The sequence below is a fragment of the Pseudocercospora fijiensis genome, assembly GCF_000340215.1.
Source record: "Pseudocercospora fijiensis CIRAD86 unplaced genomic scaffold MYCFIscaffold_8, whole genome shotgun sequence".
Lineage (NCBI taxonomy): Eukaryota > Fungi > Ascomycota > Dothideomycetes > Mycosphaerellales > Mycosphaerellaceae > Pseudocercospora > Pseudocercospora fijiensis.
Window position 1 is genome coordinate 3735509 of NW_006921539.1, and position 23594 is coordinate 3759102.

General features: G+C 44.6%; 3 protein-coding genes across 3 annotated transcripts; 1 reads left to right on the top strand and 2 right to left on the bottom strand.

Moving 5' to 3' along the window:
• Positions 1–18409: 18409 nt before the first annotated feature.
• Positions 18410–19440, bottom strand: MYCFIDRAFT_87946 (uncharacterized protein). Its single transcript, XM_007932195.1, has 2 exons — positions 18797–19440; positions 18410–18742 (listed from the first exon to the last, which is right to left on the bottom strand). The coding sequence occupies exons 1-2, from the start codon at positions 19283–19285 to the stop codon at positions 18485–18487; spliced, it is 747 nt and encodes a 248-aa protein (XP_007930386.1). The 5' UTR covers positions 19286–19440; the 3' UTR covers positions 18410–18484.
• Positions 19441–20123: 683 nt separating this feature from the next.
• MYCFIDRAFT_37568 (uncharacterized protein) lies at positions 20124–20912 on the bottom strand (the record flags this gene model as incomplete). The annotated part of the gene is made up of 1 exon (XM_007931492.1): positions 20124–20912. The coding sequence occupies one exon, from the start codon at positions 20910–20912 to the stop codon at positions 20124–20126; it is 789 nt and encodes a 262-aa protein (XP_007929683.1).
• A 560-nt stretch (positions 20913–21472) lies between these two features.
• Positions 21473–23553, top strand: MYCFIDRAFT_142135 (uncharacterized protein; the record flags this gene model as incomplete). The annotated part of the gene is made up of 3 exons (XM_007932196.1): positions 21473–21632; positions 21693–21853; positions 21910–23553. 3 exons carry the CDS (start codon positions 21473–21475, stop codon positions 23551–23553), a joined length of 1965 nt encoding a protein of 654 aa, XP_007930387.1.
• Between the last annotated feature and the right edge of the window lie 41 nt (positions 23554–23594).

Below are 23594 nucleotides of genomic sequence, written 5' to 3' on the forward strand. Positions count from 1 at the left end.
GGTTAATCGTATACTCTATATCTTCGGGGAGCTTGCGTCTCGCTTCGGGCGTTATTATAAAGACGTCTTCGAAGTCTTTAAATTCTTCTAGTAAGGAGGAACCTTTAGCGATATCGCGGAGCTAGCGAACGCTAATCGTATATACGTATAGGGCGTTACGCATGTCCTTCTAGAATTCCTATAGTTCCCGTACGCGTATCGAACGCGCTATAGCTTCGTTCCTATAGGTCTAGGCATCTATCGAGCTATCGACAATTACCTTTTAATCGCGCCTCTAAGGCCTACTAAGAATAATATTAGGGAGGGGCATTTCGAAAGCGTAGAACACTCTAGTAGTAATGCGTTCTTAGCCTATAGAGTCGGCGATCCGTAAGCGCAAATAATACGCTCCGTAGTAGTATCCTCGGTCGCCCTAGAAACTATCGGTACTAGGTAGTACGGCATTAACAATCCGCTAAGGCTAGTATCGTAGAACGAATTCTTAAGATACTATATTAATATTAGTAGCATTATCTAACAAGCATTCGACGGACACTTCCCCTTCTTATATAACGATTGCTCCGCGTACGCGTCCCGTAGGTACTACTACTACTAAGCTACTTAGTTGAGATTCCGCACCTATCCCTAGCTCTTAGGAGGTGCCTTATCTTTTCCCTTAGCCTTCGAGTCGTTCTTCTTTTCTTTAGCGTTAGCGGCGACCTTACGTACTATAGGGTTATCGTCTTTCTAAAGATAGCAGTTCGGGCACGCGTTCTTATAATAGCCTTTCTAGCGATAGCTATAATATTCGACCTTACTAATATTATACCCGCCTTGCGAGTTATCGCCTTTCGTATACTTCCCGCCTACGCTACGGTCGCGATTTAACTGCTACTTATAGGCCTAACTATTAGATCGACGCTTCTTACCTTTACTGCCTCCGGTTTTATCGTAGTTACGATCCTTGCGTTTACTAGACGGCTTATTAGGGGTCTTAATGCGCGTCGCAAGCTCTACGAGTTCGTAACGCGTCGTTAGCACCGTATAGTATTTAATAATCGCGCTACGAATCGCCGGCTAGAGTTTAACGAGGAGATAGCGGATCCTATACTCCTCGCTATAGTCGCTAAGTTAATCTTCGAGTACTACGAGCTTAAGAGTAAAGCTTTAAACTAACTGTCCCTTACGCTAACAAGCCGCCTTATACTCGAGGGTTACGTCTAGTATACGGTTTATAGGGTCCCCGACGTAGTCCCGATAGAAGGTTTTAAAGTCCTAGTAGGTATAATTTTATAGGTCCTTAAGGCTGTTTTTATTATACTATCGCTCCTACGCATCGCCTACAAGGTATATAATACTATAAAGTACCTTACTTTCGTCTATATAATAGGTAGCTCCGGACAGTATAAAGGTAATAGAAAGTTCTCGAAGGAATCGCCTCGACTCCTTAATTGTATCGCCTTTAAAGGGCTTAGGTTCCTTTAGGCGAGGCTTAATAGCCGTAAGGCTAGCGACTATATAGCTTATACTAGGCATAGGGGCTACGCTTAGCGCACTTCTAGAAAGAGGTAGTCGATACGAGACAGATTTAGCTCTCTAAGATTCAGGCCTCTAAATCGACTCGTTAGCTAATTCTTCCTCGTCCTTATTATCGTCGTCGCCTAGAGATAGGGTTATTATAGGACCCTCGCTAGCGGTACCGCTACTTAGAGCTAGCGCATCGCCTACGTCCCTAAGAGCACGAAGACGCGTATTCTCTCGCTTAGCTTCTTAAGCCTATACTTCTAGCCTAAGCACTTCTTACTTAGCTAGAAATCGTTCGAGCCGTAGGCGGGTCGCTTCCTAGCGCGCCTAATATTCGGCCTCGTATTATTATGTCGCCGCGTCGTTTTCTAATGCTATAGGCGCTCCTAATGCATTATTCTGCGCGTTTCCCGCGCCCGGCGCGTTCGGATCGCTTGCGTTTATCTTTCGGGGTTCTATAGGCCGCTACGAAGGGTAGACAGTTTAGAACTATAGGAAAATAGGTATATAGCAACGTATAGAACACCCTCTACTAATCGCTGTAGTAGAAAGTAGAACTAAACCGTACCTTTCTTAGAACAGGGCAGAGCGTTTACTATTAACTAGGCTACGTACGGATAGTACCTATACCGAGCCGGCAACCGAGTATATCCGTACGAGCGACCGAGCTTTTCCGCGTATACGCTAAGCAGGCTTTGCGCTAGCGAGATAGCACCGCAGTATACGTAATAACATTATATAATTGTTACATAGGCTTACTAAGGCATAATAGGAGACTTTACTTGCTTAGGTTCTTATAGGTAGCTACTATCTATAAGAATTAGACTTCGCCGTAGGTAGTTAGGTCGATCTTATAATACTTAGTCGCTCCGACGTATTTACTAATAGGTCGCTTGCCCGTCTTTTAGTATTCCTTACCGTAATCGCGGTAGGAGACATCCTTACTATTCTCGCTACGCTTATATAGGACCGGGTAACTACCTACTATAATACTATCGCGATATTCTTTTAGGACGAAGCGGTAGAACTACTCTTATACGAGGTCGACTGTCTATAGGAAGTATAAGATAGCGCGTACTATAAGACCGACGGCTCTATTACGGATTAGAGACAGTGCTAGCTAGAATCGTAAGTCGCCGGTATAGGTGCTTAAGCCGAAGAAGTTCTCGCGTAAGCGGGTAATATTTACTAGGAGTCGGTGCTACAACTTCGCGTAGTAGAAAGTAATAGTTAGTAGAAAATTCGTATCGAGGTTAGCTAGGTTAGGAAGCTCCTTTAATTCGCCCGCCGTTATAAGCGCTACGTACTCGCTAAAGCGTATCGCGTAAATCTCCTACTACGTATTATAACCGTCCGAGTAGAGGTCGGTCCTAAAGATAGAGTATTTACGAGCGAGATCGTCGTTTACGATTTAAAAGGAGTATAGTTACGTAAAGAGTAGGTTTTTAAAATTAGTAACTAGCTTGCCTATATACTAATACAATTCGCGTAGAATCTAGAAGCGCCGATCGCTAGCTATAAGGTACAAATAATATAGGTAATACTAAAGCCTTACTAAATAGTGTTCGACTATTCGCTTATATAGATATAGGCGAAAGAGATTAGGCAGCCGACCGTTAGCGTCCTTAGCGTACGCGTTACGTACGAGCTTCGCGGCCTAGACAAAGTATACGTCTCTATTCTTATTACGCTCTATAGGATTAGCGGCGATTAGCGTATCGACTTTCTTATTATAGTCCTCGTACTCTACGTACTATCGGATTGCAGCTTATTCGGGCGTCTCGTTAGCGCGAAGGAGACGCTTATTAATTAAAGTCTAGCGCGCCCGCTAGCCTCGAAGCCGCTACCGCTTGAACTTAAGTTCTTTAGGGGATAGGACTAGAGGTTCCTTAAAAACCGACTCGATCGGAGTAGCTAGGAGCTTAGGAGGAGCTAGTACGGGCGCTTATAGCGAGCCGTTACTCGGCGCCTACGTTAGAAAGGCAGGTACCTATAGTAGCGGTAAATTAGGAAGTATACGCACTAGCGGAGATAGTAATTCTAGTAAAGCCGGTCGATTTGCGGGTATTGTTAACAGTAGTGCCGATTCTAAAGCCGAAGGCGCGTTAAGAGGCTACGCGCTAATAGGATTAATCGGGCCGCTTTCTATACCGTTAACCGGGCTACTAGACGCGTAGGCAGCGGCGTCTTAGTAAAGGGCAAAGAAGCCCGGTACGATGTCCTATAGCTTCTCGGCCTCTAGAATCTCGACCTATAACGCTTTGCCCTTCTAAACAAACTCCTATTTACCTAAATAGTACGGCGGAGGGTCGTCCTTATCGATAAAGTAGTCGGCTATAGCCTTATAGAGCGCTCGGCCCGTCTATCGGCCCTCGCCTAGTAACGCCTTCGCTAGCTCTATTAACTATTTCTTCTTCGTAGTAAGCGCCGTAACCGCCTATATAAACGACTTCCTATCGAAAACGTAATCTAGATTAACCGCCGCGATAACCGCCGATACGTAATATTTTAGAAAGGAGAACCGTCTAATATTAGAGAGCGGATAGTCTAGATTCGGAAGCACTATCGACAGGCTAGTAATAGTCTAACGCTATATAGTACTAAACTCGCTACCTAGCGTCCTCTACGATTGCGGGCGAGCTATTACCTCGAGTAATTCCAAATCGGATTCGTCTATATTATTAGCCGGGGGCAACGGTACTAAGCTCGCTATTAGTATGTCGTTAATACGACTACGGCCTAAGAACAACGGTACGTATCGCTATAATAGTTGTCGACCGGAGTCTATTAATACGTAGTATAGTTCTATATCTAATCCGTCCTCGGTAAATATTAAGAAAGGCCGTATATATCTATTCTTAGTAGCGTAGCTTAATACCGCCTAAACCTCGCCGGTACTTAAACTGCCGTCGGTAGAAATAAGCGATAGCGCCTTACGAAAGGTCTATCGAAGATTGCCTTCCGCTATAGCGAGGATCGTAAAGCCCTTTAGCGTCTACGCTAGGTTAGTACCGTATTCCTCTAGACGCGTTTATTGCGGGTTAAGCGTAGCGTTATCTATCTCTCTACGATACTCGCCGATCTAATCCGCTATTGCGTCTTCTCTGCCTACTAAATCCTTTACTAGGCCCTCTAAATTCTCTAGCTTAGGCGTAGCCGTACGTTCCTCGACCGTAGTATTAAGCGTTATATCCTTCTCGTTCGTTATATACTTAAGCTTAGACGCGAGCGTAGGAGCCTCGATCGAAGGGTCTAAGGCTATATCCTCTCTACTCGGTACGTCCTTAGGCTCCGGCGCGGCTATACGATTCTCGACCGTTTCGTCTAATACCGTATCTTCTTTATCTGTCCTATTATCTGCCTCTAGCGCGGCCGCGCGACTTTCGACTATAGTGTCTAATACTATAACCTCCTTATCCGTTATATTATCTAGCTTAGGCGCGGCCGTATACCTCTCGACCGTAGTATCTAATACTATATTCTTATTACTTGCCCTACTCTCTAGCTTAGATATAGGCGTTAAGCTAGTAACAAATAAGGACTATCCGGCCGATCCTAGACTGTCTAATAGTAGCGGTTCTCCGCGAGGAGCGTTAACCTTACTATTCCCTATCGCGGTATCCTAGGGTTCTCGATCCTCGCTTCTATAATATTCCTTAGCTATCGCTCCTTAGAGGAGGTCGAACGTGTCGGCCTTACGATATAGGTAAGACGCGTACTACAAATCCGCCTCGAATAATATAACGTTTAGGCGCTTATATCGCGATCGGTGCTATAGAAATTTTTTCTAAAAAGCTACTAGTTTACGTTCCCCGCGATAGACGCGATTATCGCGCTCGAGGGCCGTTTCTATTCGTCGTCGGTAATTAATAGAAAGCTCTCTTATCGTCCGGAAAGATCGATACTAAATAAGGGATAGCCCGCGTCTACGTATAACGGTTGCCTAAGTAACGTAGTTACGATAACGATATAAGGGCACGCTTAAGCGGATTATAACTCCGAAGGAGGAGTCGCGCCGTAGAGTTGTATCGATTTGCGATAAACCGCGAGGGATTGTCCGGCCTCGCCTTTATTAGCGGAGCTAGCAACCTCTAAAAAAGGCTAGCGCGTTCTCGTCCGCTTTACTACCCTACGGAGGGTACGGGATAGCGGGGCCTCCTCTAAAGGGTAGGTATTATCGTAGATTTTGCGTAGATCGTCTGCGCCTATTAAGTCGTCGATATTATACTATATATTATAGGCGCTCCTATACCCCTTCTACTTTACTAGGTATTAGAGAACGGGCTAGCCCTTCCGAACGACGGTCCTTCGCCCTAGAAAGCGCTCGATTTCGTAAGAATCGCCCTCGTTACTAGAACCTAGACCGTCCTTAGCTACGATAGGCGGGGGCTCGTAATTAATAGTTCTCTTAAAAGGATCTAAGTCTTTAGGAGCTTTTTCTAACTACGAAACCGATATTACTAGATAGATACGCATTAATAGCGGCAACTCGAGACGGTAGGCTAGCTATCCGACCTTCTTAAGAACCGTAAAAGGCTCTTTAAAACGGTAGCTAAACTTGTACGACTAACCGGGCACTTCGTAACTACGGTATAGGCGAAGTATAATACAGTTACCTAGCTTAAGGAATAGGGGCTTATACTTGCTATTATACCGTTCTTTTATTTTTACGTTCGCCTAAGTAATCGCGTCCTAGACTTCCTTCTAGATACGACTACGCGCTACCGCTCTATTATACGGATAGTTATATAGTATATCGAGCGAGTCGAGATTCGTCCTTACGCCCGTAGCAACCTCGTTTAGCGACTAACCGGTAGTCGTATTGCAGGAGTTATTAAGCGTAGTTTATAGCTATAGGATAAACGTCGTCTAATCCTCGCTAGGATAATCCGCTAACTAGTAACGAATTGCCGTCTCGACCGTTTAGTTAGTTCGCTCGGATTAACTATCGGTTTAAGGGTAGTAGGCTATAGACGTAGCTAGCTTCGTATATAGGCGCGAGAAAACGCCCTTAAAGAAGTCGCTTAGCTAGCGAGGATTACGATTAGCGATAAGCACTACTAGTATACTTATATCTATTAAGCAAAGCCTATCGATTAGAGCGATGCCTTAGTCGTAGGCCTTCTAGTCCTCTTTACCTAGGACGACTACTACCCGCTTAGACGTCTTATAAGTAATCGTATATAGTATATTAAATCTATCGGTCGTAACCGGCAAGGCGGTTACGAGATCTATCGTTATAGTATAGTATAGGCCCTCCGTATTCTAGATCGGGTAAAGTTCGCCGTAAGGAGCGTATCGGGGGGTACGTAAAAGGAGATACTAGTAATAATAATCTAAATAGAGGCGAAGGTAGCGAGCGAGTCGATATATAAAGAAGGAAGCTTAAATACGGTCGAAGACGCGCTAAAAGCCTTAGTAGCAACGGTTATCGTAAGCCTGCTCGAAGATCTCGCCTATTAAGGCTCGAGGGATATAGAGTCGCTCGCGCCCTAAAGATTAGTTACGGAAATATAAGAGGCCGTCCCTTTCGAAGAATCGAATACCTAGCGGACTATTAAACTTATTACCTACGAATAGGTCCGGATTTTTGCTACCCTTATACCGAACTAGCGTTTTCGTTACCGAAGGTATATTAGCTCTTTCCGAATAGAGACGCTCTAAAGCATTCTGCGCCTACGCTTATTAAACTAGTCGTAAAACCCTAGACTAATGTTCGTCGTTATCGTACGCTCGGTTTAACCGACGTCGGAAATCCGGATCTAGCTCTACTAATATCGTATAGAAGTAGGCTACTTCCTCTAGGTCGGCCGAAAAGGGCGTAGCGTCGGTATAGTAAGAGAGCGGGTCTAAGTTCTCCTTGTCCGGCGTTAGCTTAGGCGACTCTATATCCCCTAGAAGTCGACTAAGGGCGTCTAGAACTAGGTATATCTGCCCTAGACGGTAAACTATATCGACTCGATATTAGGAAAGGAATATCGATACTCTTACTAATTTTAGGTTCTACTTACCTATATCGGTAGTCGTAGTTATCGATACCGAGTTAGTAAGACCGACCGCGGTATAGTAGTCTATAAAGATAGTCGTCGGCCTCGATAAAGTATGTATTAAATAGCCTACCTTCTTTACTATTTATACGATTCCCGAGTATTCGAGCTCTATTAGCTAATATCGTATCTCTACCTAAGTTAGGCCTCGGCTTAAGAACAAAATAGGCTAAACCTTATAATAAGGAAACAACTGCGCCTTTCCCTTAGATAGAATAGGGTCTAGGTCTCTATCGATATAGTAGAGTACCGCGCTATAGCTAAACTTTTTAGAGGAATCTATATTAGCGTATAAGCGACGGTTAGGGTCGAAATAGTATAAGAAGGAGGGCTCGTAGAACATCGATTGTAATAAGCGAAACGCTTTTACTAGCTCGTCGCGGTGCTAATCGTTCTTACCTAGCGTCGTAACGGCGACGTGCTAGCGACGACTATTGCCGGTAACTAGCGCCTCTTTTAATAAGCGTATCTTCTCTGCCTATAGAGGCGCCGCTATCTATACGTAGTATAGGATGTATTGCCGCAACTAATTAGTTAGACCGAGATAATGCTCTAGCTTCTATACGTTCTCTAGGAACTAAAGTGAGGTAATCGCTACGATTTTCTCTTTACTCGTAGCTAGACCGAGGCCGCTAACATACTAACCTAAAAGGGTCGTAGAGGGGAAGCCTAAGAAAGTCTTCTTCGGACTAATGCTAATCCTTACGGCGTCTAATCTCTAGAAGACCGCTTCTAGATAATCGAGATGCTTAGGCAACGTCTTCGAAAACACTACGATATTATCGATATAAGCTCGCGTAAAGCTGCGACAGTCGCGAAGGATCTAATCTAGCTTCCGCTATACGAATTAGATACTATTCGAATATCCTATAATAGCGACCTTATACTATTCCTAGCTACGATAAGTATTAATCGTTAATTTGTAACGATCCTCCGGCTTTACGCCCTATTAGTAGAAGAAGGTTAGACAGTCTATAGTACTAATATACTAGCACCCTACTAACTATATAAAGAGGTCCGCCTAGAGCGGTATCTAATAGCTATCGGGGATCGTTACCTTATTTAAGGCGCGTATATCGACTACCGCCCGCGGCTTATTAATTATACTACCTTTACTGTTAGCAACGCGCTTCTATACGACAAATACTAGGAAGCCGAAGGGCGTAGGCTCGGTTATGTACTATATCTTCCCCTAGCGGTATAGGTCGTTATATATCTTATTTACTACTTTACGATCCCTTTTACCTAGGTTAATTATATAGAGGGGTAGTAACAGATCTAGGTAATTTAGTATAGTTAGGATAGGTATGTAATCGTACTCGGGAATATTAACGACCGTCTAGCGATTAGTAAAGAGCTCCGGGTACTGCTCGACTACTATAGCAATTTAGTCTACTTAGTTATCGTTACCGTAGATCGTTATACCTAACGCGTACTAGTATTCCCGCTATGTATTTAGCATATCCCGCGTAGCCGTAAAAGCGTTAGGACTTAATCCTGCTAGTCCGTAGTCGGCTACGTTAATATAGTAGGCCCTAGCAATAGTCCTATTACTTAACGAACCGAGCAGCTATCCGGCTCGAATCGTTACTAGAGTAGTTATATCGTTACAAATATACGTATAAGAAAAATTAGCGTCTACGACCTAATTATACGCCGTTACTAAAGGCAGAGCTTGTAACGACAATCCCTATATATTACTAGTTAGCTAGACTAAGAAACCGGCGTCTAGAATGAAATCCCGGCCCTTAAGAAGGTTACCGCCGTACTTAACTAGCGCGAGGGCGACTGTACGCGGCGCTAATGTTACGTCCTCCGCTAGCCTTATAGGGCGCTAAACCGACTTCCCTTTCTTGCGCTTAACGGCTACTTTAAAGCAGGCGTTATCCTAACTAGCTACGGTAACCGTCTATATAGGAATATCGATCTTTATTCCCTTTAGAGTAATCGTATCTATACCGACTAGGATTTTTGCCTTTAGTTTAGGAACTAGGTAAACCTTACGAGTTATTCGCACTAGGGAGACTATACCGTCTGTCTTTGCTACTAGGACAAACATGTCTAATACGACGTATTCCCTAGAGCGATACGCGCCGGCGATGCCGCCGATTTCGATTAGTTCGCGTAGCTTACGTACCTCTACGTCCGGGCGATAGCTTAGAACGAAGTCTTTTTCTGCAATAGTAAGTATATAGCCGGTATCTAGGCAGACCTATATAGATATACTAGATAGTAATAACCGAAGGGGGAAAGTTATATATTACTAATTCCGGAATGCGTAACCTTACTAAGCTAACGGAGGCGCCTTCGACTAAATTACTTCCGGGTTTGCCGATACGCGTTTAATAATAGTAGAAGGCGTCGTCGCCTCTATATACTTCTTACAAATATACTAGTATAGAAGGTTGCCTAACTTAAATCGCCGCCTATAGACCTTATAAACGTACTTCGTAGAGGCAAATAGTTAGATCGCCGCTAGTAGGGACGCTTTAGCCTATAGCACCGAGTTTAACGCTAATAGCGAGCGATCGCCTACGTCCGTAAAGTAAGCTCCTAAGCCTAGATCGGAGTCGTAAGGGTCGGTAAAGTAGTTGGCGTCTTCTTCGGCGTTACTAAAATAGCTATAATTATCCGCGTCGGTTCTTCTATTATCCTTCTAACTATTCTCTCGATAGCCGTCGTCGGCTTAGTTAGCATTATTTATAGTATCGCCTACTCTCTTACTATTATCGGCAAAGTTAGTCTACTTACGAGCTCGATCGTTGCGCTTTCTATTTTATCGATTAAATAGGCGCGAATCGACTCGCTTTAGGTCTTTCGAAAGGAAGGTAGGGCTACTACCCTTCGACGGTCCTTTACTATTTCCTACTAGCGGTAGGCGATTCTACTAAGAGGCGTTAGGCAGGCGATTCTGCTAATAGGCGTTAGTAAGGCGTAGTAGGTTCGGTCGGTCGATATCGTAGTTCTAGTAGTTAGGGGACGCTCTTACTAGAGCGAAGCTCGCTAGGATATAAGAGGCGTTCCCTTCGTATTAGTTCTACTAGGCAGCCTTACTAGCGCGGCTATTATTCCTAGTCGTAGCGTCTAGGCGACGATTAGACGAGGACGAAAGTATATACTCCTAGATTAATACCTACTTCTCGTAGTATATAACCTACTTATCGACCTTTATACGATAATTTAGCTCGTCTATATTTAATTAGAGGCGCGGATCTATTCGACGATAAGCTTCTAAGAGCCGGTTCGATTTCTATATACTAGTATCCTTAGCGAGTCGCACCGTCTTAATAATAAAGTCCGTTACTAAACGCCCTAAAGCGATATCTTACTAGTTATAGCGTTGCTTATTAAGGAGATCTATCGCCTTTATCGGAGGGACCTTCTATTTCTTGCTAAGATAACGTTCCTAGCGCTTTAGGCCGTATCCGCTGTAGAGCTTTACTCGGTTGCGGCTAGAAAGGTAACTATAATACTAACTAAGCGCTACCCCTCGAAAGCAAAGGGAGAGGTTAAAACGAACCGTCTCTCGCTCTACGATATAAGTATAATCCTTAGCTGCTTCGATAAAAGCGTATACCGAACGGTATATTATCTTGTTCCCGACTAAGGCGTAGTCTCCCTCGCTATAATCTATAACGCTAAATAGAGGATCGAAGAACCTAAGATACGCTAGGTCGAACCGTAGCCGCTAGGGGCGGGCGTAGTGCCCCTAGACATAACTCGCTTTAGAAACTAGCGCTTCCGCGACGTAGTCCCGATAATACTAATAGTATCTACGTCGGCGGGCGTATTTATAATAACTAGTATCTAAGGAGCTATTATTATCCGACGAGGATTAATCGGAGTCGTCCGAATTCTTACTATTAGATAAAGATCTATCCTTACTCGGATTATCCCTATACCGATAGTGTTTCCGGCGTTGCTTCTTGCCTTCCCGTAGTAGGCCCTATAAGTCTAATAGTAGAAAGGGCAAAGGCTAACCCTACGTCGGCTTACGAGAGGAATTACCCGGATCGAAGTTACCCGGTAGCGGTAGTAGAGGATCGTTAGGAGGATTTCTAGGTAGATTGCTAGGAGGATTACTAGGCAGATTACTAGGCGGATCGCCTAGCGCAAACCCGCCCTAACGTAAGCGGCTATACCTACGGGCATTTATATATACGTCTACCCTCTGCTAGTAATCGTATTAACCCGGGTTCGGCTAGGGCGGACTTAGCTTACGCGTAGCCGATAGCAGTAAAATCGCCTATTCTATTAGAAAGTCTAATACGACTTCGTTAAGATAGACTCTTCTCCGTCTAGCTAATTCGCGAAGATAATTACGACGCTAACGGTTTTACTATATAGCGATATTCGCCCTATCGATCTCCTCGGTTGTCTATAAGGCATCTACCGGGGTACGATATTAGAAACGACTACGCGGCTCGTTAGCCTACGGGTCGGCGAGGCTATCGTTTATTAGAGGCAATTAGCCGCGACCGATATCCTAGAACAGCGACGTCGACAGATCGGAAGGCCTAGTTAACGGTTCCTTAGAGGAAGTCTTAGGTAGAGGCCCCCTTAGCTTCTAAGGATTCTCGTCTGCTAGGTATCGTAGCTTAAGTAGCCTCCGTAAGAAAACCGATTTAAGCGAGCTATTAGGCGAACCGGGACGCTACTCCGGTAGTACGGTTGTTTCTACCGTAGTAATAGGCGAAACCGTAGGCCGCGGTAGGACTTAAGGCGGTTAGGCTAGTAGGCGCTACTCTACTATAGGTAGTAGATAGATCTCCGGGTAGAATTAACGGTAATAGCGTAAATCGCGTACCGTTAGGAGCGCGGCTTTAAGCTCCTTAACCGATTTAGTTAGGATTCCTTTATCTACTACCTACTATCCTAGGAAGTTATAACCGTTAAGGGCGTCTAGGTAGAGTTCCTCGATTTTAGCCTACCGAGGCGGCGGATTTCCTACGAGCGGGTAATAATATAGAACGTATAAGGTAAGCAAGTCGATTCGGCTATACTTTGCCCTAAGCTAGGTCGCGAAGTTCTCGCTATAATCGACGTAGTTCTAAATATAGGAACAGATACGTAGGATATAGGGCTCTATATCTAGCAATCCGAGATTGTAGTACTAGGGCAGCGGTTAAACCGCTAGCTTAGCTAATTTCGAGGCTTCTACCGGAGTTAGAAGCGAGTCCGAAGGAGCTACGGCAAGCGGGTAAACTATTAGTAAGAGGGTAGAGGCGAGATAGTCTCTAAACAGAGGATAATAACGGAGAACCGACTAAAGGCGGAGGAGCGTAGCTTATCGGGCAGGTCCTCCTAGGGAAAGCGGCTGCCCCTAGACCTAGGTATAGTAGGCAATTGCTACTAAAGGTAGAAACTATTACTACTGTCTCCTTAGGGTACTAATAGGATCGCCGATAAGGCGCTCGCGCGTCGGTAGGGTATAGTGCAGAAGGGTAGTAAATCGAATAGATACCGTCGTAACGGGTAGGAGTTAAATCGTAGTAATCGGCGGAAGATCGGTAGGACCTGTAGCTAATCGCGTCGATTCTCGTCGCCGCCGTAATAACTAGGGTCGATTCGGGTAGAGGACTAGTAGTTAGTATAGAAGCTAACTAAGTATTAAGCGAAGCTACTAAGTTGCTAGGCATACGGTTATAGTACGAAGGTATCGTAACGGTTGTACGGTATAAAAGTTAATGCATTCTCTAAGATACCGCGAGGCAAGCTATCTATATAATAGTCCTACTATTAGTAGTAATAGCGACCGTAGCGGTCGATAGTAACCGCTGCCTACTATCGTATATATAACGGTGTTATATCGTAACAAGCATATAAGTGTGTCTACGGCGTTATAAGGCTATATAAGAATAACGATAAATCGCGTTAATTAAGCAAAGATAAGAGGTCTTAGAACAAGTATATATCTAGGGCAAGATTAGCCGTAGAATACGGCTTTAGATAGTCCTTTCAACTCTAGACCTATAGTGCCTTAGAATAACAACAATATATAGAAAGACAACCTGTTACGGTATATTATATAGTCGCTATACTGCTTACAAACTGTATAACTTGCGTAAGGAGGCGCAATTTAACTACTAATCGCTTTAAAACTATACCTCCGAGTATCGAAGAGTACCTCTACCCCTACGGCGGTATACCTAAGAACCCGATATAGGTCTTCTATATACAATTCCTTACTAAATATCCCCTATATCTGTTCCGGCCGTTACTCTCTAGCGGGCTCTGTGTCTCCTATCGTCCTCCTTCTATATTAAATCCGGGTGCTAAGACCTAACCCTATAACCCCGCGTTCTCCGCTAAAATAAGCGACGCTTAATTCTTATTACCCTTACCCTCTACCTATACTACTATATATATACGGCATCTATATATAATTATTTATTCGCTTATTTACTATTATTAGGTCTACAATATATCAAAATTTAGAGCAAATCGGTTAAGAAATAAGTATACAATAACTATAGAAAGGAAAGTCTACCCTAGCTCTGTATATTAGTACAGAGACCCCTACTTATAGCTTAAATCCCTTAAACTCGAAGCCCTCCGGAGCTAACTCTCTCGCGAATTCAGCTATTTCTGCGTTACTAAATACAGCATTTACTTACTAAGGTATATGCTAAGGTACGGAGACACCCTATAGCCTTGCCTACGCGAATATGTGCCCTAGATTAGTAATAGCAGCTAGTATAGCGGTATTCTATACCTTGACTTTAGCTAACTCGGACCTTAAGCCGGAGACTTCCTTACTACTACGCTTAGCACGCTTCTGCCTTTTAGTATAACCCCTAGCTATTAACGCTATAGACTCCTTAACCGTTATCTTCTTCTTTTTCTTCTCCTTTATCGCCTTCTTTTTCTCTTTATTCTTTAGTATTTTACTAGCAGTAGTAGAGGGCGTAGTAGAGGGAGCCGGAGAAGCTATCTCCGCGGTAGTAGGAGCCGGAGTTGCTAACGGTCTTCTAGTATACTTAATAGCAATACTCTCGGTAGTAGTAGTGTCCTTATCGTCCGTTATATCGTCCGCGGACTTCTTATAGTTTTTAGTGTTACTAGTATTACTGCTGTCGGTACTAGTAGACATAGACACCCTACGTTTGCTGCTTTTACGCTGCGTTAAGTTCTTCCTTCTACGCTCTGTCTCTATACTCTCTTTAATAGCCGCTTCTACGTCGATAGCGGCTTGCTTCTTAGTAGTAGCATACTCCTTAACAACTCGCTTAGCTTCTTCTATTGCTTAGAAGTAGTCGTCCTTATTCTCGCCGCCGGAATATATCTAGTTGTCGAGCTTGTATTAGGCATAATCCTTTAGTATACGATCGAACACCCTCTATAGGTTGCTATACTTCTTACGAGTCTCTATTATCTACGTATTACTAACCTTCGCCTAGAAGTGCGGCTTACTATACTATTCTTCTTTAGTAACTATATACCTTATAAGGCAGAGCTTCTACGCTTCTATATAACCCTTCCGGCCGATATTAGTTATTAGCGTATCGTCGTCTTTAAGATTAACCGCTATAACTGCCTCTCGCAACTAGCTCTACTAACGAGCCTGCCTCGCACTTTAACTTAATCGCGGAGCCCTCGGGGGTATCGGTAGAGCGCTATTATTGAAGCTACGGAAGTTAGTAATAGCTTAGTAGATAGGCTTAGATATTGTAGTGCGCTCAATCGACTATTAGAAGCAACTAGGCGTCTATAAAGGACTCTAGCTAAACTCGCGCTTAGTTAGAGCCGGAGTAGGTAAAGAATTAAGCTAGAAAGAGCCTTCTATAGCTCCTATAGTAACGGCTTCTTACTTACTTAGAAACTAACCGTTAAAGGCTTTATTTAGACTACTATTTGAACTATCTACTATTATATAACCGTAGCAATAGTAGACTCGATAAGTAAGACTCTTATTCTATACGGGTCTCGTAAAGTTACTTACTTAACCTAAGGCAATAGCACTATACCCTCTACGGCACCGACGATAACCTATTAGGCCTTAAGACAGGCGCTCTACGTATAGAGCGCCCTTAGCAAGACAGGGGTATATAGAGCCTGCTTACTAACTATAATCGATACCTTAGTATCCGTATTCGGTTAAAGGAGCGCTTTACTAACCGGCTACATACTATCTCTATTATTTCCGTCCGTCCGGTCGGGTTAGGACTATAACGTATAAAGGATTTTATTGTTCTAGTTACAAGTTACGGCCGAAATTCGTAGGAAGGAAGGACCTAGTTAGTTGGCTTAGCGTTAGAGGGCTAGGTCTTCGTTCTTTTTCGGTCGGGAGGTCGGTATATAGGTTATACTATAGGGGAAAGGATAGAGATACTAGGTTAGGTTAGGTTAGGGTAATAGTAATAGTGCTTCGGGATGTGTGTTCGGCTTGCCGGTAAGGATCGTAAAGAGTAACGTATATGCTGTATTCTAGCGAAGATATATAGGCTCCGATTTCTGAATGTTTAACTTCTTAGGACTAAGAAGATACTACTAACTTATGTGTAGTAGCGTTTCTAGCAAGTAATAAATAGACGATAAAGATTTTGCTATAGTTTAGATTAGTATACCGTAGTAGCGACAATTTTAGTCTTAAATACGTCGTAGAGAGGATACTTAAGCAACCTTAAAAAACGTTATAAATAACGAACTCGGAGACTTCTATAGTTAGTTCCGACGACCTAACTACTATTCTTATCGAGAGCCTTAAGGTAAGAGTATCCTTCTCGAGAAATATATCTATATTAGATAGTATATACGCTTTAAATTAGTTAGGCGCTATTATCTATAGAGTAGAATAGCTCTATTACTTATATAATGCCTCTCAAATATTAAAAAGTATAACTAATTTATCGTTCCTTCTAAAATAGGAGACTTAAGCTTAGATATATTAGCCTATATAAAAGAATACCTTTGCCTTCCCTTTTATATAATTTAATTAAGACTCCGCTATCTCTATTACCTCTATAAAGATAGATATCTATTTTCGGAAATAAGATTTTATAGCTATCCTAATCGCGTCTAGGATAATGCTTTAGTATAGCAAGTCTATTACTCTCTAAGTAGTAAAATATTAAGATCTACTATAAAAACGAGCGTAGGTCGTTTTAATCGTCGATAGTAATATTAGCGATTAAGATACCTTACCTAACTTATAGACTCTTTTAATATTCTTATAAATAACGCTTCGCTATTATATATAAAGTAGTCTACAATTACGAAATGCCTAGACGATCCTAAATATAATAAATACTAGAAGAAAATCAAACTTATATACTATTAAGATCCGAATATAGAATAACGAAAGCTAACGAAGTTATATAGTAAGATACTATAACTATTACTCTCGTATATATAGGCTCTTAGCAAATCTAGTAGAAGGCGGTCTTTTCTAATATATCTCTAGCCTTTTCTTAATAATATCTACGACGACGTTATTACTAGAATAGGATATAAAGGCATTAGGATCGCTAATTATTTCCTAGATACTATTACTTTATATCCTCTAAATTATATTATACTAATATCCTATTAGCCGCTTCGAGAAACTAGCCTACGAGTTTTATATCTAGTTATATTAATATTTCTCGAGAACTAACTCCCCTATTTATTATACTATTATCTGTCTCTATAATACGTACCTAGTAACCCCTACTACCGCAATCCCTAGTATAGCTAAATCTACCCTCTTACTTAAACTCTCTATAGTCTTATTCTCCTCCTTCTCCTCCTTTTTCGGAAAATCTATCTCTAAACTATTTAACCTAATATAAAGTATCCTAAACGACTCCTCCGTCTCTATATCTAGAACTAGAAGATATAATCTATTTACTAAACGCCTAAAATACGCCTCCTAATACTTAATATCTAATCTATTTGCCGCTAAAGAAGAAAAAATACCTAGGACCTTCGTTCTATTATAGAAGGCCGAGGAGACCTATATTTAGAGATATAAAGTTTAGAGTAAGGGGGAGAGTAAGCTAAAGTAAGTACTAGTTAGTTAGTTAGTTTTTAATAAAAGAGATAGGAGATATAAAGAGAGGATAGGGATTAGAGCTTAACTTACTACTAAAAAAATTAGAAAAACGAAAGCTAATTTCCCTTTATAATCTACCGATTTATAAATAGATTCTACTTTTAAAAAGATATAATATCCGTTTTTATCTTTTAACGAAGAATACGAGGCTTTACGAATTAAAGTAGTATATTCTTCTCTAAAGTTTATAAAATAGTAGATACTATCTAGGGTTTCTATACTAGTTTTATAGAAATCTATAGTATTTTCTAGAAAGGACTAGATTATATATAAAGTATTTAATAGAGTTAGAGTAGAAGTGTCGTTGCTTTCCCCTAGTAGTAATAGTAAATTTAGAGAGTAAACGGCGTTCGCGACTAGGGGGCTTGTATAGGAGTAATTTTAGTCGTTAAGGATAGGTTTTGCGTCGGGGACGGAGACTTCTATAATATTAATTGTCTAGGACTAGGAGGATTCGGAGTCGGAGAAGGGAGAGGATTTTGTAAGGTTGGGGGTTCGGTTTGCTTTGGTAAAGAAGGGTTGTGGTCCGGAACCTGTGCCCCAAGATGTGGTGTATTTGAATGCTGAGGTGGAGGGGATTAGGGTGGTGAGAGGGTTGGTGGCTTGCTTTGGAGGGAGGCGAAGTGAGGGTTTCTGGTGGTGATGCTTGTGGAAAGCTTCTGAGGGAGGTTTGGGGATTCAATGCCTTCTCTTCAAGGTCTTGTCAGGTACCAACGGCACGGTATCTGATGGAATGGGACGTCACGCCAAGGCTGTTGTAGGCATGGCAGCTGAATGATCGACAGGTTTCTTGTGGCACAGTGAATGGATTGAGAGAGGTGCCTGTCTTCCTCGAGATGTTCTCGTCACTATATTATCATTACCACTAAACATTATCCACTTTTGACACGTTATTTGCGCTTCATCTGAAGCAGTCGTTCCCTTCGCCGAAATTATGGCATATAGTGATTGAAGCGTTCCAGTACTGTAAATCCCAGAGCTTGTGGTATATGATCGTCTTCGCGAGCTGTGAACCATACCACTCGATTGCGTGTGGTGCTTCGGAACACGCTCTCCCACACCACTTTCCATTCCGTTCGATCAGTGAGATGATTTGCGGACTTGGAGGTTCCCAGGGCTGACCTATGCTCGTAGTCTTGGAAGACCTACGCAGACCAACCTTCAATACAAATCAGTCCACGAATTTCGATCATAATCTTTTCCTTCTCCTTACCATCACATTCCGACCGCTTCTCAAGATTGCCATGTCCTTGATGACTCCATCTGGTGCACGATACCAAATCTCGAACTTTGGGTGTGACAGGTTGAAGAAATTGTGGAACTCGTTGCGATTCCATAGCCACAGGAACGTACTGATGCCATCTCCTAAACTGAGGCCATCGATAGCAGTGTCTTCGTCGAAGGTGGTTGGGTCGACAACGTGCGGAAAGCCGATGGGACGGTTGATTGGTAGACCAGGGACATGGGTGTAGTACAATTGGCCCGGAAGATCAGATTCTAGATCTGATGTTTTCGTCTTGCTTGATCCATTCGCAGAGACGGTAGAACTAACCTCAAAGCGAGGCAGTGGTATGGGGAAGGGCATACTCGTCGAGTACCTCGCATTTTGAGGGAAACGGCGGTAGGCTGCGATTATGGTGCTGTACCGCTGATGATGATCTACGATGAACTCGAGGTAGCCTGGCAAAGTTTGATGATGCATTTGATAAGGGCACAGGCCTGCAAAGACTAAATGTATGGGGAAACATGGAAGAGCGATAACTCTGTTGCGACGGACAGCGCACAGCCTTTCAATTCCGGAGACCAACAGCTTTGCCTGGCCGTGATGAGACGTGATTGTGCTTTTCGGGAGTGTCTGTGAGCTGTTGGTCGGTCCGTGACATCAAGAAAGATAGTTAAGCGCGGTGGTTTTGCATATAAGGAGGACAGAACTTATCCGGGTACGCCTGCGTACATTTGATCCCTAACAAACTCTAGTGGGGACATCTTGAATTCTGAGGGCATTTCTTTATCTACCTACGCCCTTTATTATAGAGTAGATATTCTAGTCCGAAAGAGGGCATTCTGTTGCCTCTATTTCTTTACTAAAATCGCTATATCTATGTATCGCGTTGTCTCAAAAATCCAACTCGAAGGACTTAGAGAAATTCAGCTTTACTTAGGATGACTAACACACTGATAAGGGGAGAGTGGATCCGGTCTGTCCTCCTTATATGCATAACCAGCGCGGTGACCTTGTCGCGCTTAGCAATAATACATGTAGGTCCATACGGATTTTCAGACCATTATGTGACGTGAGTAGGTGAGGAGGCTCTCGAGTCTCGAGGCTCTTTTAAGTATACCCAGGGATATCCGCGTAGAGTCGCAGAAATGGTCCATAGAGGAATATTGAGCATACCACTGTGAACACTGATTAGGTCCATGAGCTTTAATAGAGTTTCTGGCTCGTGGTCCCGTGTCGCGCTTCGACAGTTCGACCAAGCGACCATGCGAAGGACAGGTCAAGCCATGCGAAAGACAGGCCAGGCCATGCGGAGGACCTAAACTGGGCATGAACTGCTCATTTCCTGGACAACTTTTTCCAAATTCTTGACATCATGCGCAAATCTTCCAAGGAAGCAGCCGTCGACGCCATGCTTCAGCTTTTGGAAAGTGCCAGGACCTGCTGAGCCGCCGTAAAGAATCCGGACGCGGCCTGTTCTGTTCTTGCAGAGCGCTCTGAGGTTCTGGGTGACAGCGACGACATGGTCTGCTCCCGCTGGCTGTGAAGCACCTATGGCCCACACGGGCTCATATGCCAGAATCACCTCAGCGTCGTCAGGTATTTGCGACAGAGCTGCTTCGATCTGCGGTTTGCATTCACTCACGGCAATGCCCACTGCTTGCGAGGCGATGTCGCTTTGATTCTTCTCGCCAATACAGACCAGAGGTATCATGCCATTCCTGACGACCGCTGCTGCTTTCTTGGCCACATCTTCATCCGTCTCGCCGAACAGGCGTCTACGCTCTGCATGGCCGATTTCTACAATCTTCACGCCGGCCTGACTGAGAGTCAACGGACTGACCTCTCCCGTATATGCACCCTCGTCCTCGCTGTAACAATCCTGTGCTCCCAACAGGACATTTGTCTTTGCCAAGCGCTCTTTCGCGGACAGCAGGGTTACGAAATCGGGAATGACGAAGAGGTCGATATCGGCAGCGTCTGCGGCGGCGGAGATGGAAGCTACTGATTCGATGTAGCGGAGGGTCGAAGGCAGGTCGAAGTACATCTTCAGGCTAGTACCTACGATGCGCTTTTCGCGCTTGCCATTGCCGGGGATGGGAGGCATGAAGCAATAGTGTTGACGTGGCGCTCTACAGCAAGCTTGTGGTCTTCTCGTTGTGATAGAGTGTGCTGGAGAGAGCAAAGTTGGCACTGGGCAGATCGACTGAGATTCGACTCTGACTAGAATACCGGATTGCCTTTCAAGGCCTTCCGGTCATGTTCAGGGATGTGTCGATCATTGGTGAGCCCCGATTTCTGCTCCCCACCGAGTCCCCAGCACACTCCGCTCCGCTCCGCTCCATGATGTGGAGAGCAGTGGAGTTCCGCTGCAGATGGTGACCATGTACGCAGTTTCTTAAGCCAGCATCCCATGCGCCGCGTGCGTCGGCCAACTTGCACACTTCATGGGATTCGCAGCATGACATCATCGGCAGGCCTTCCAGAACACGAACTGCAGCTGGTACAACATGCGATGTTCGTGACGAGGGCAAGTCGCGTGGCCATCTGATTTCTTAGTGTGCGCCTACTCCAGAGTCCAGAACGTGCATTAGACTTCTATGCGGAGAACTCTGGAGTCTTGGCCCGTTCTTCACCTTACCATGCCATGTTGCGAGGACTTCTCCAATGCCACCGCCAGTGCCATTCACCAGCATCGAAGACGTGATCAATAACAGCGAAGAAGCCACGGAACCAGCCCATCGGCAAACGGATGGCAGGCTGGCGACCATTGGGAAGAAGCGTACCAGGACCGGCTGCCTTAATTGCCGCCGAAAGCGTAGAAAATGTATGTCGACGTCAATGCCAGAAACATGGAGAACGATACCCATTCTCACATCGGCCGCAGGCGATGAGGTCAAGCCTACCTGTGAGACCTGCCAGGGACGGAATGAAGTCTGCGAATGGGGGGTCAAAGTGTCCTTTCGTCCTGAAAATGCCCACACCATGGCCCGCGAGCATCCCTCCATGAAACACGCCGCCTCGCACTCCAGAAACCAAAGCTATCAAGTATGCTGTATTGGGCGTGGCCTTTGCAAAGCATCGAACTGACATGGCCCCCGAAGATTATCAATATCACCTCTGAAGTCATTCGGGACTATTTCGAAGAGACGACTAACGACATCGAGGAAGCAAGGCTGCTGGACTCAAGTACTAGTGCTACCACTGCCCAGCCTACACCACGTCAGCATGCTCTCACGCTCAATCTCAGCAACCACACACCCACCCATGACCTGCCCTTCGAGCCCCTTGAACCAATCACGTCCATACAGAGTCACCATTCTGCACCCTTGAGCCTGCAACCAGAAGCCATAGATCTTCATGATGAGCTCAGCGGAATCTCCCAAACGCCAATCTTAACATCTCCTGACCTCTTTCTTTCGCCTCAGTATAGCGACTCGCAGTTTGACGACGGCATTTTCCTTCCAGGCTCCGAGTTTCAGGAATTGCACGCGGCTCTCCGAAGCAAAATCATTGACACCGCAAGATCGACAGCTCCATCTCGAATGTCTTCCCCCGACCACCACCACCCGGAATTGCAACGATCTGAGACGTCCGAAACGGCCGACGACGAAGAGTCGCGCAGACTTGCTCACTTGTCCATAGACCAAGAATACGTCCTCCTACAGAATTACATCAATGAAGTTGCTCCATGGCTAGATAAATTCGATGTTCATCGACATTTCGAGCTCGTGCTACCCATGCTCGCAAAGCGCCACTCACATCTGCGCTACTCAATCTTGGCATTATCTGCGAGGCAGATCGAACTGAAGGCACGCCGAAGGGATCACTCCTGCAGTCTGGCTCTTTATCAACATGCAATCCATCTACTTTCGCCTCTTCTCCAGTATAGAACGACTGAGATCCTTGCATCATGTGTGGTGCTTTGTGTTCTGGAGATGATGAGCTGTTCGCCCAAGGCGTGGAGACGACACCTGGACGGCTGTGCGGCACTGATCCAAGCGTTGGGCATATCCGGAGGCTGCGGCGGACTAGAACAAGCTTTATTCTGGTGCTTCGCTCGCATGGACATCTGCGGAGGTCTCATCTCCAGCGAAAGAACTCTGATCCCACTCTCAAACTGGATGGGACGCGGCAACATCATCGAAGACGTGAACATGCTGATGAATCTGCACAAAAGCTTCGACATGTACGCCAACCACATCGTCTACCTCACCGCACAAGTCGTCGATCTCCTCTGCTCGTCGGGAAAATGGGAACAACGACACCGCAACCTCGCCCATCGCATGGACGCTTCCGAATACCTGCACCAATGGACCCGCCTCTTCGAACTCCTCGATCGCTGGTGGGACGAACGCCCGGAAGAAATGAAAGTCCTCTTACACATCCCACCCCCGATCATGGACGAAACCAAACCTTTCCCCACCCTCCTATACGGCAACGGCCCCGCCGTCTCGGGAAACCAAATGTATCACACCTCCGCTCTCCTGATGCTAAAATACAAACCTTCGCACGTAAATTTCGCAGCAGCAGCGAAGAAACCTCGGAGTATCCTTTGGCACGCCCGCCAGATTTGTGCGATTTCCATTTCTAATGATAATCATGCGTGTTGGACGAATTGTGTGCAGCCGCTTTGGATTGCCGGGCAGCATATGAGTCATGAGAGTGAGCATCGCGCTATTCTTGCGATTTTGGATCGTATTGAGAGGGAGATTGGGTGGGCGACGAGGTGGAGGCAGGATGATTGAGGGAGTATGGGGGGAAGGTTAGTCGGATTCCGGAAGGGGGA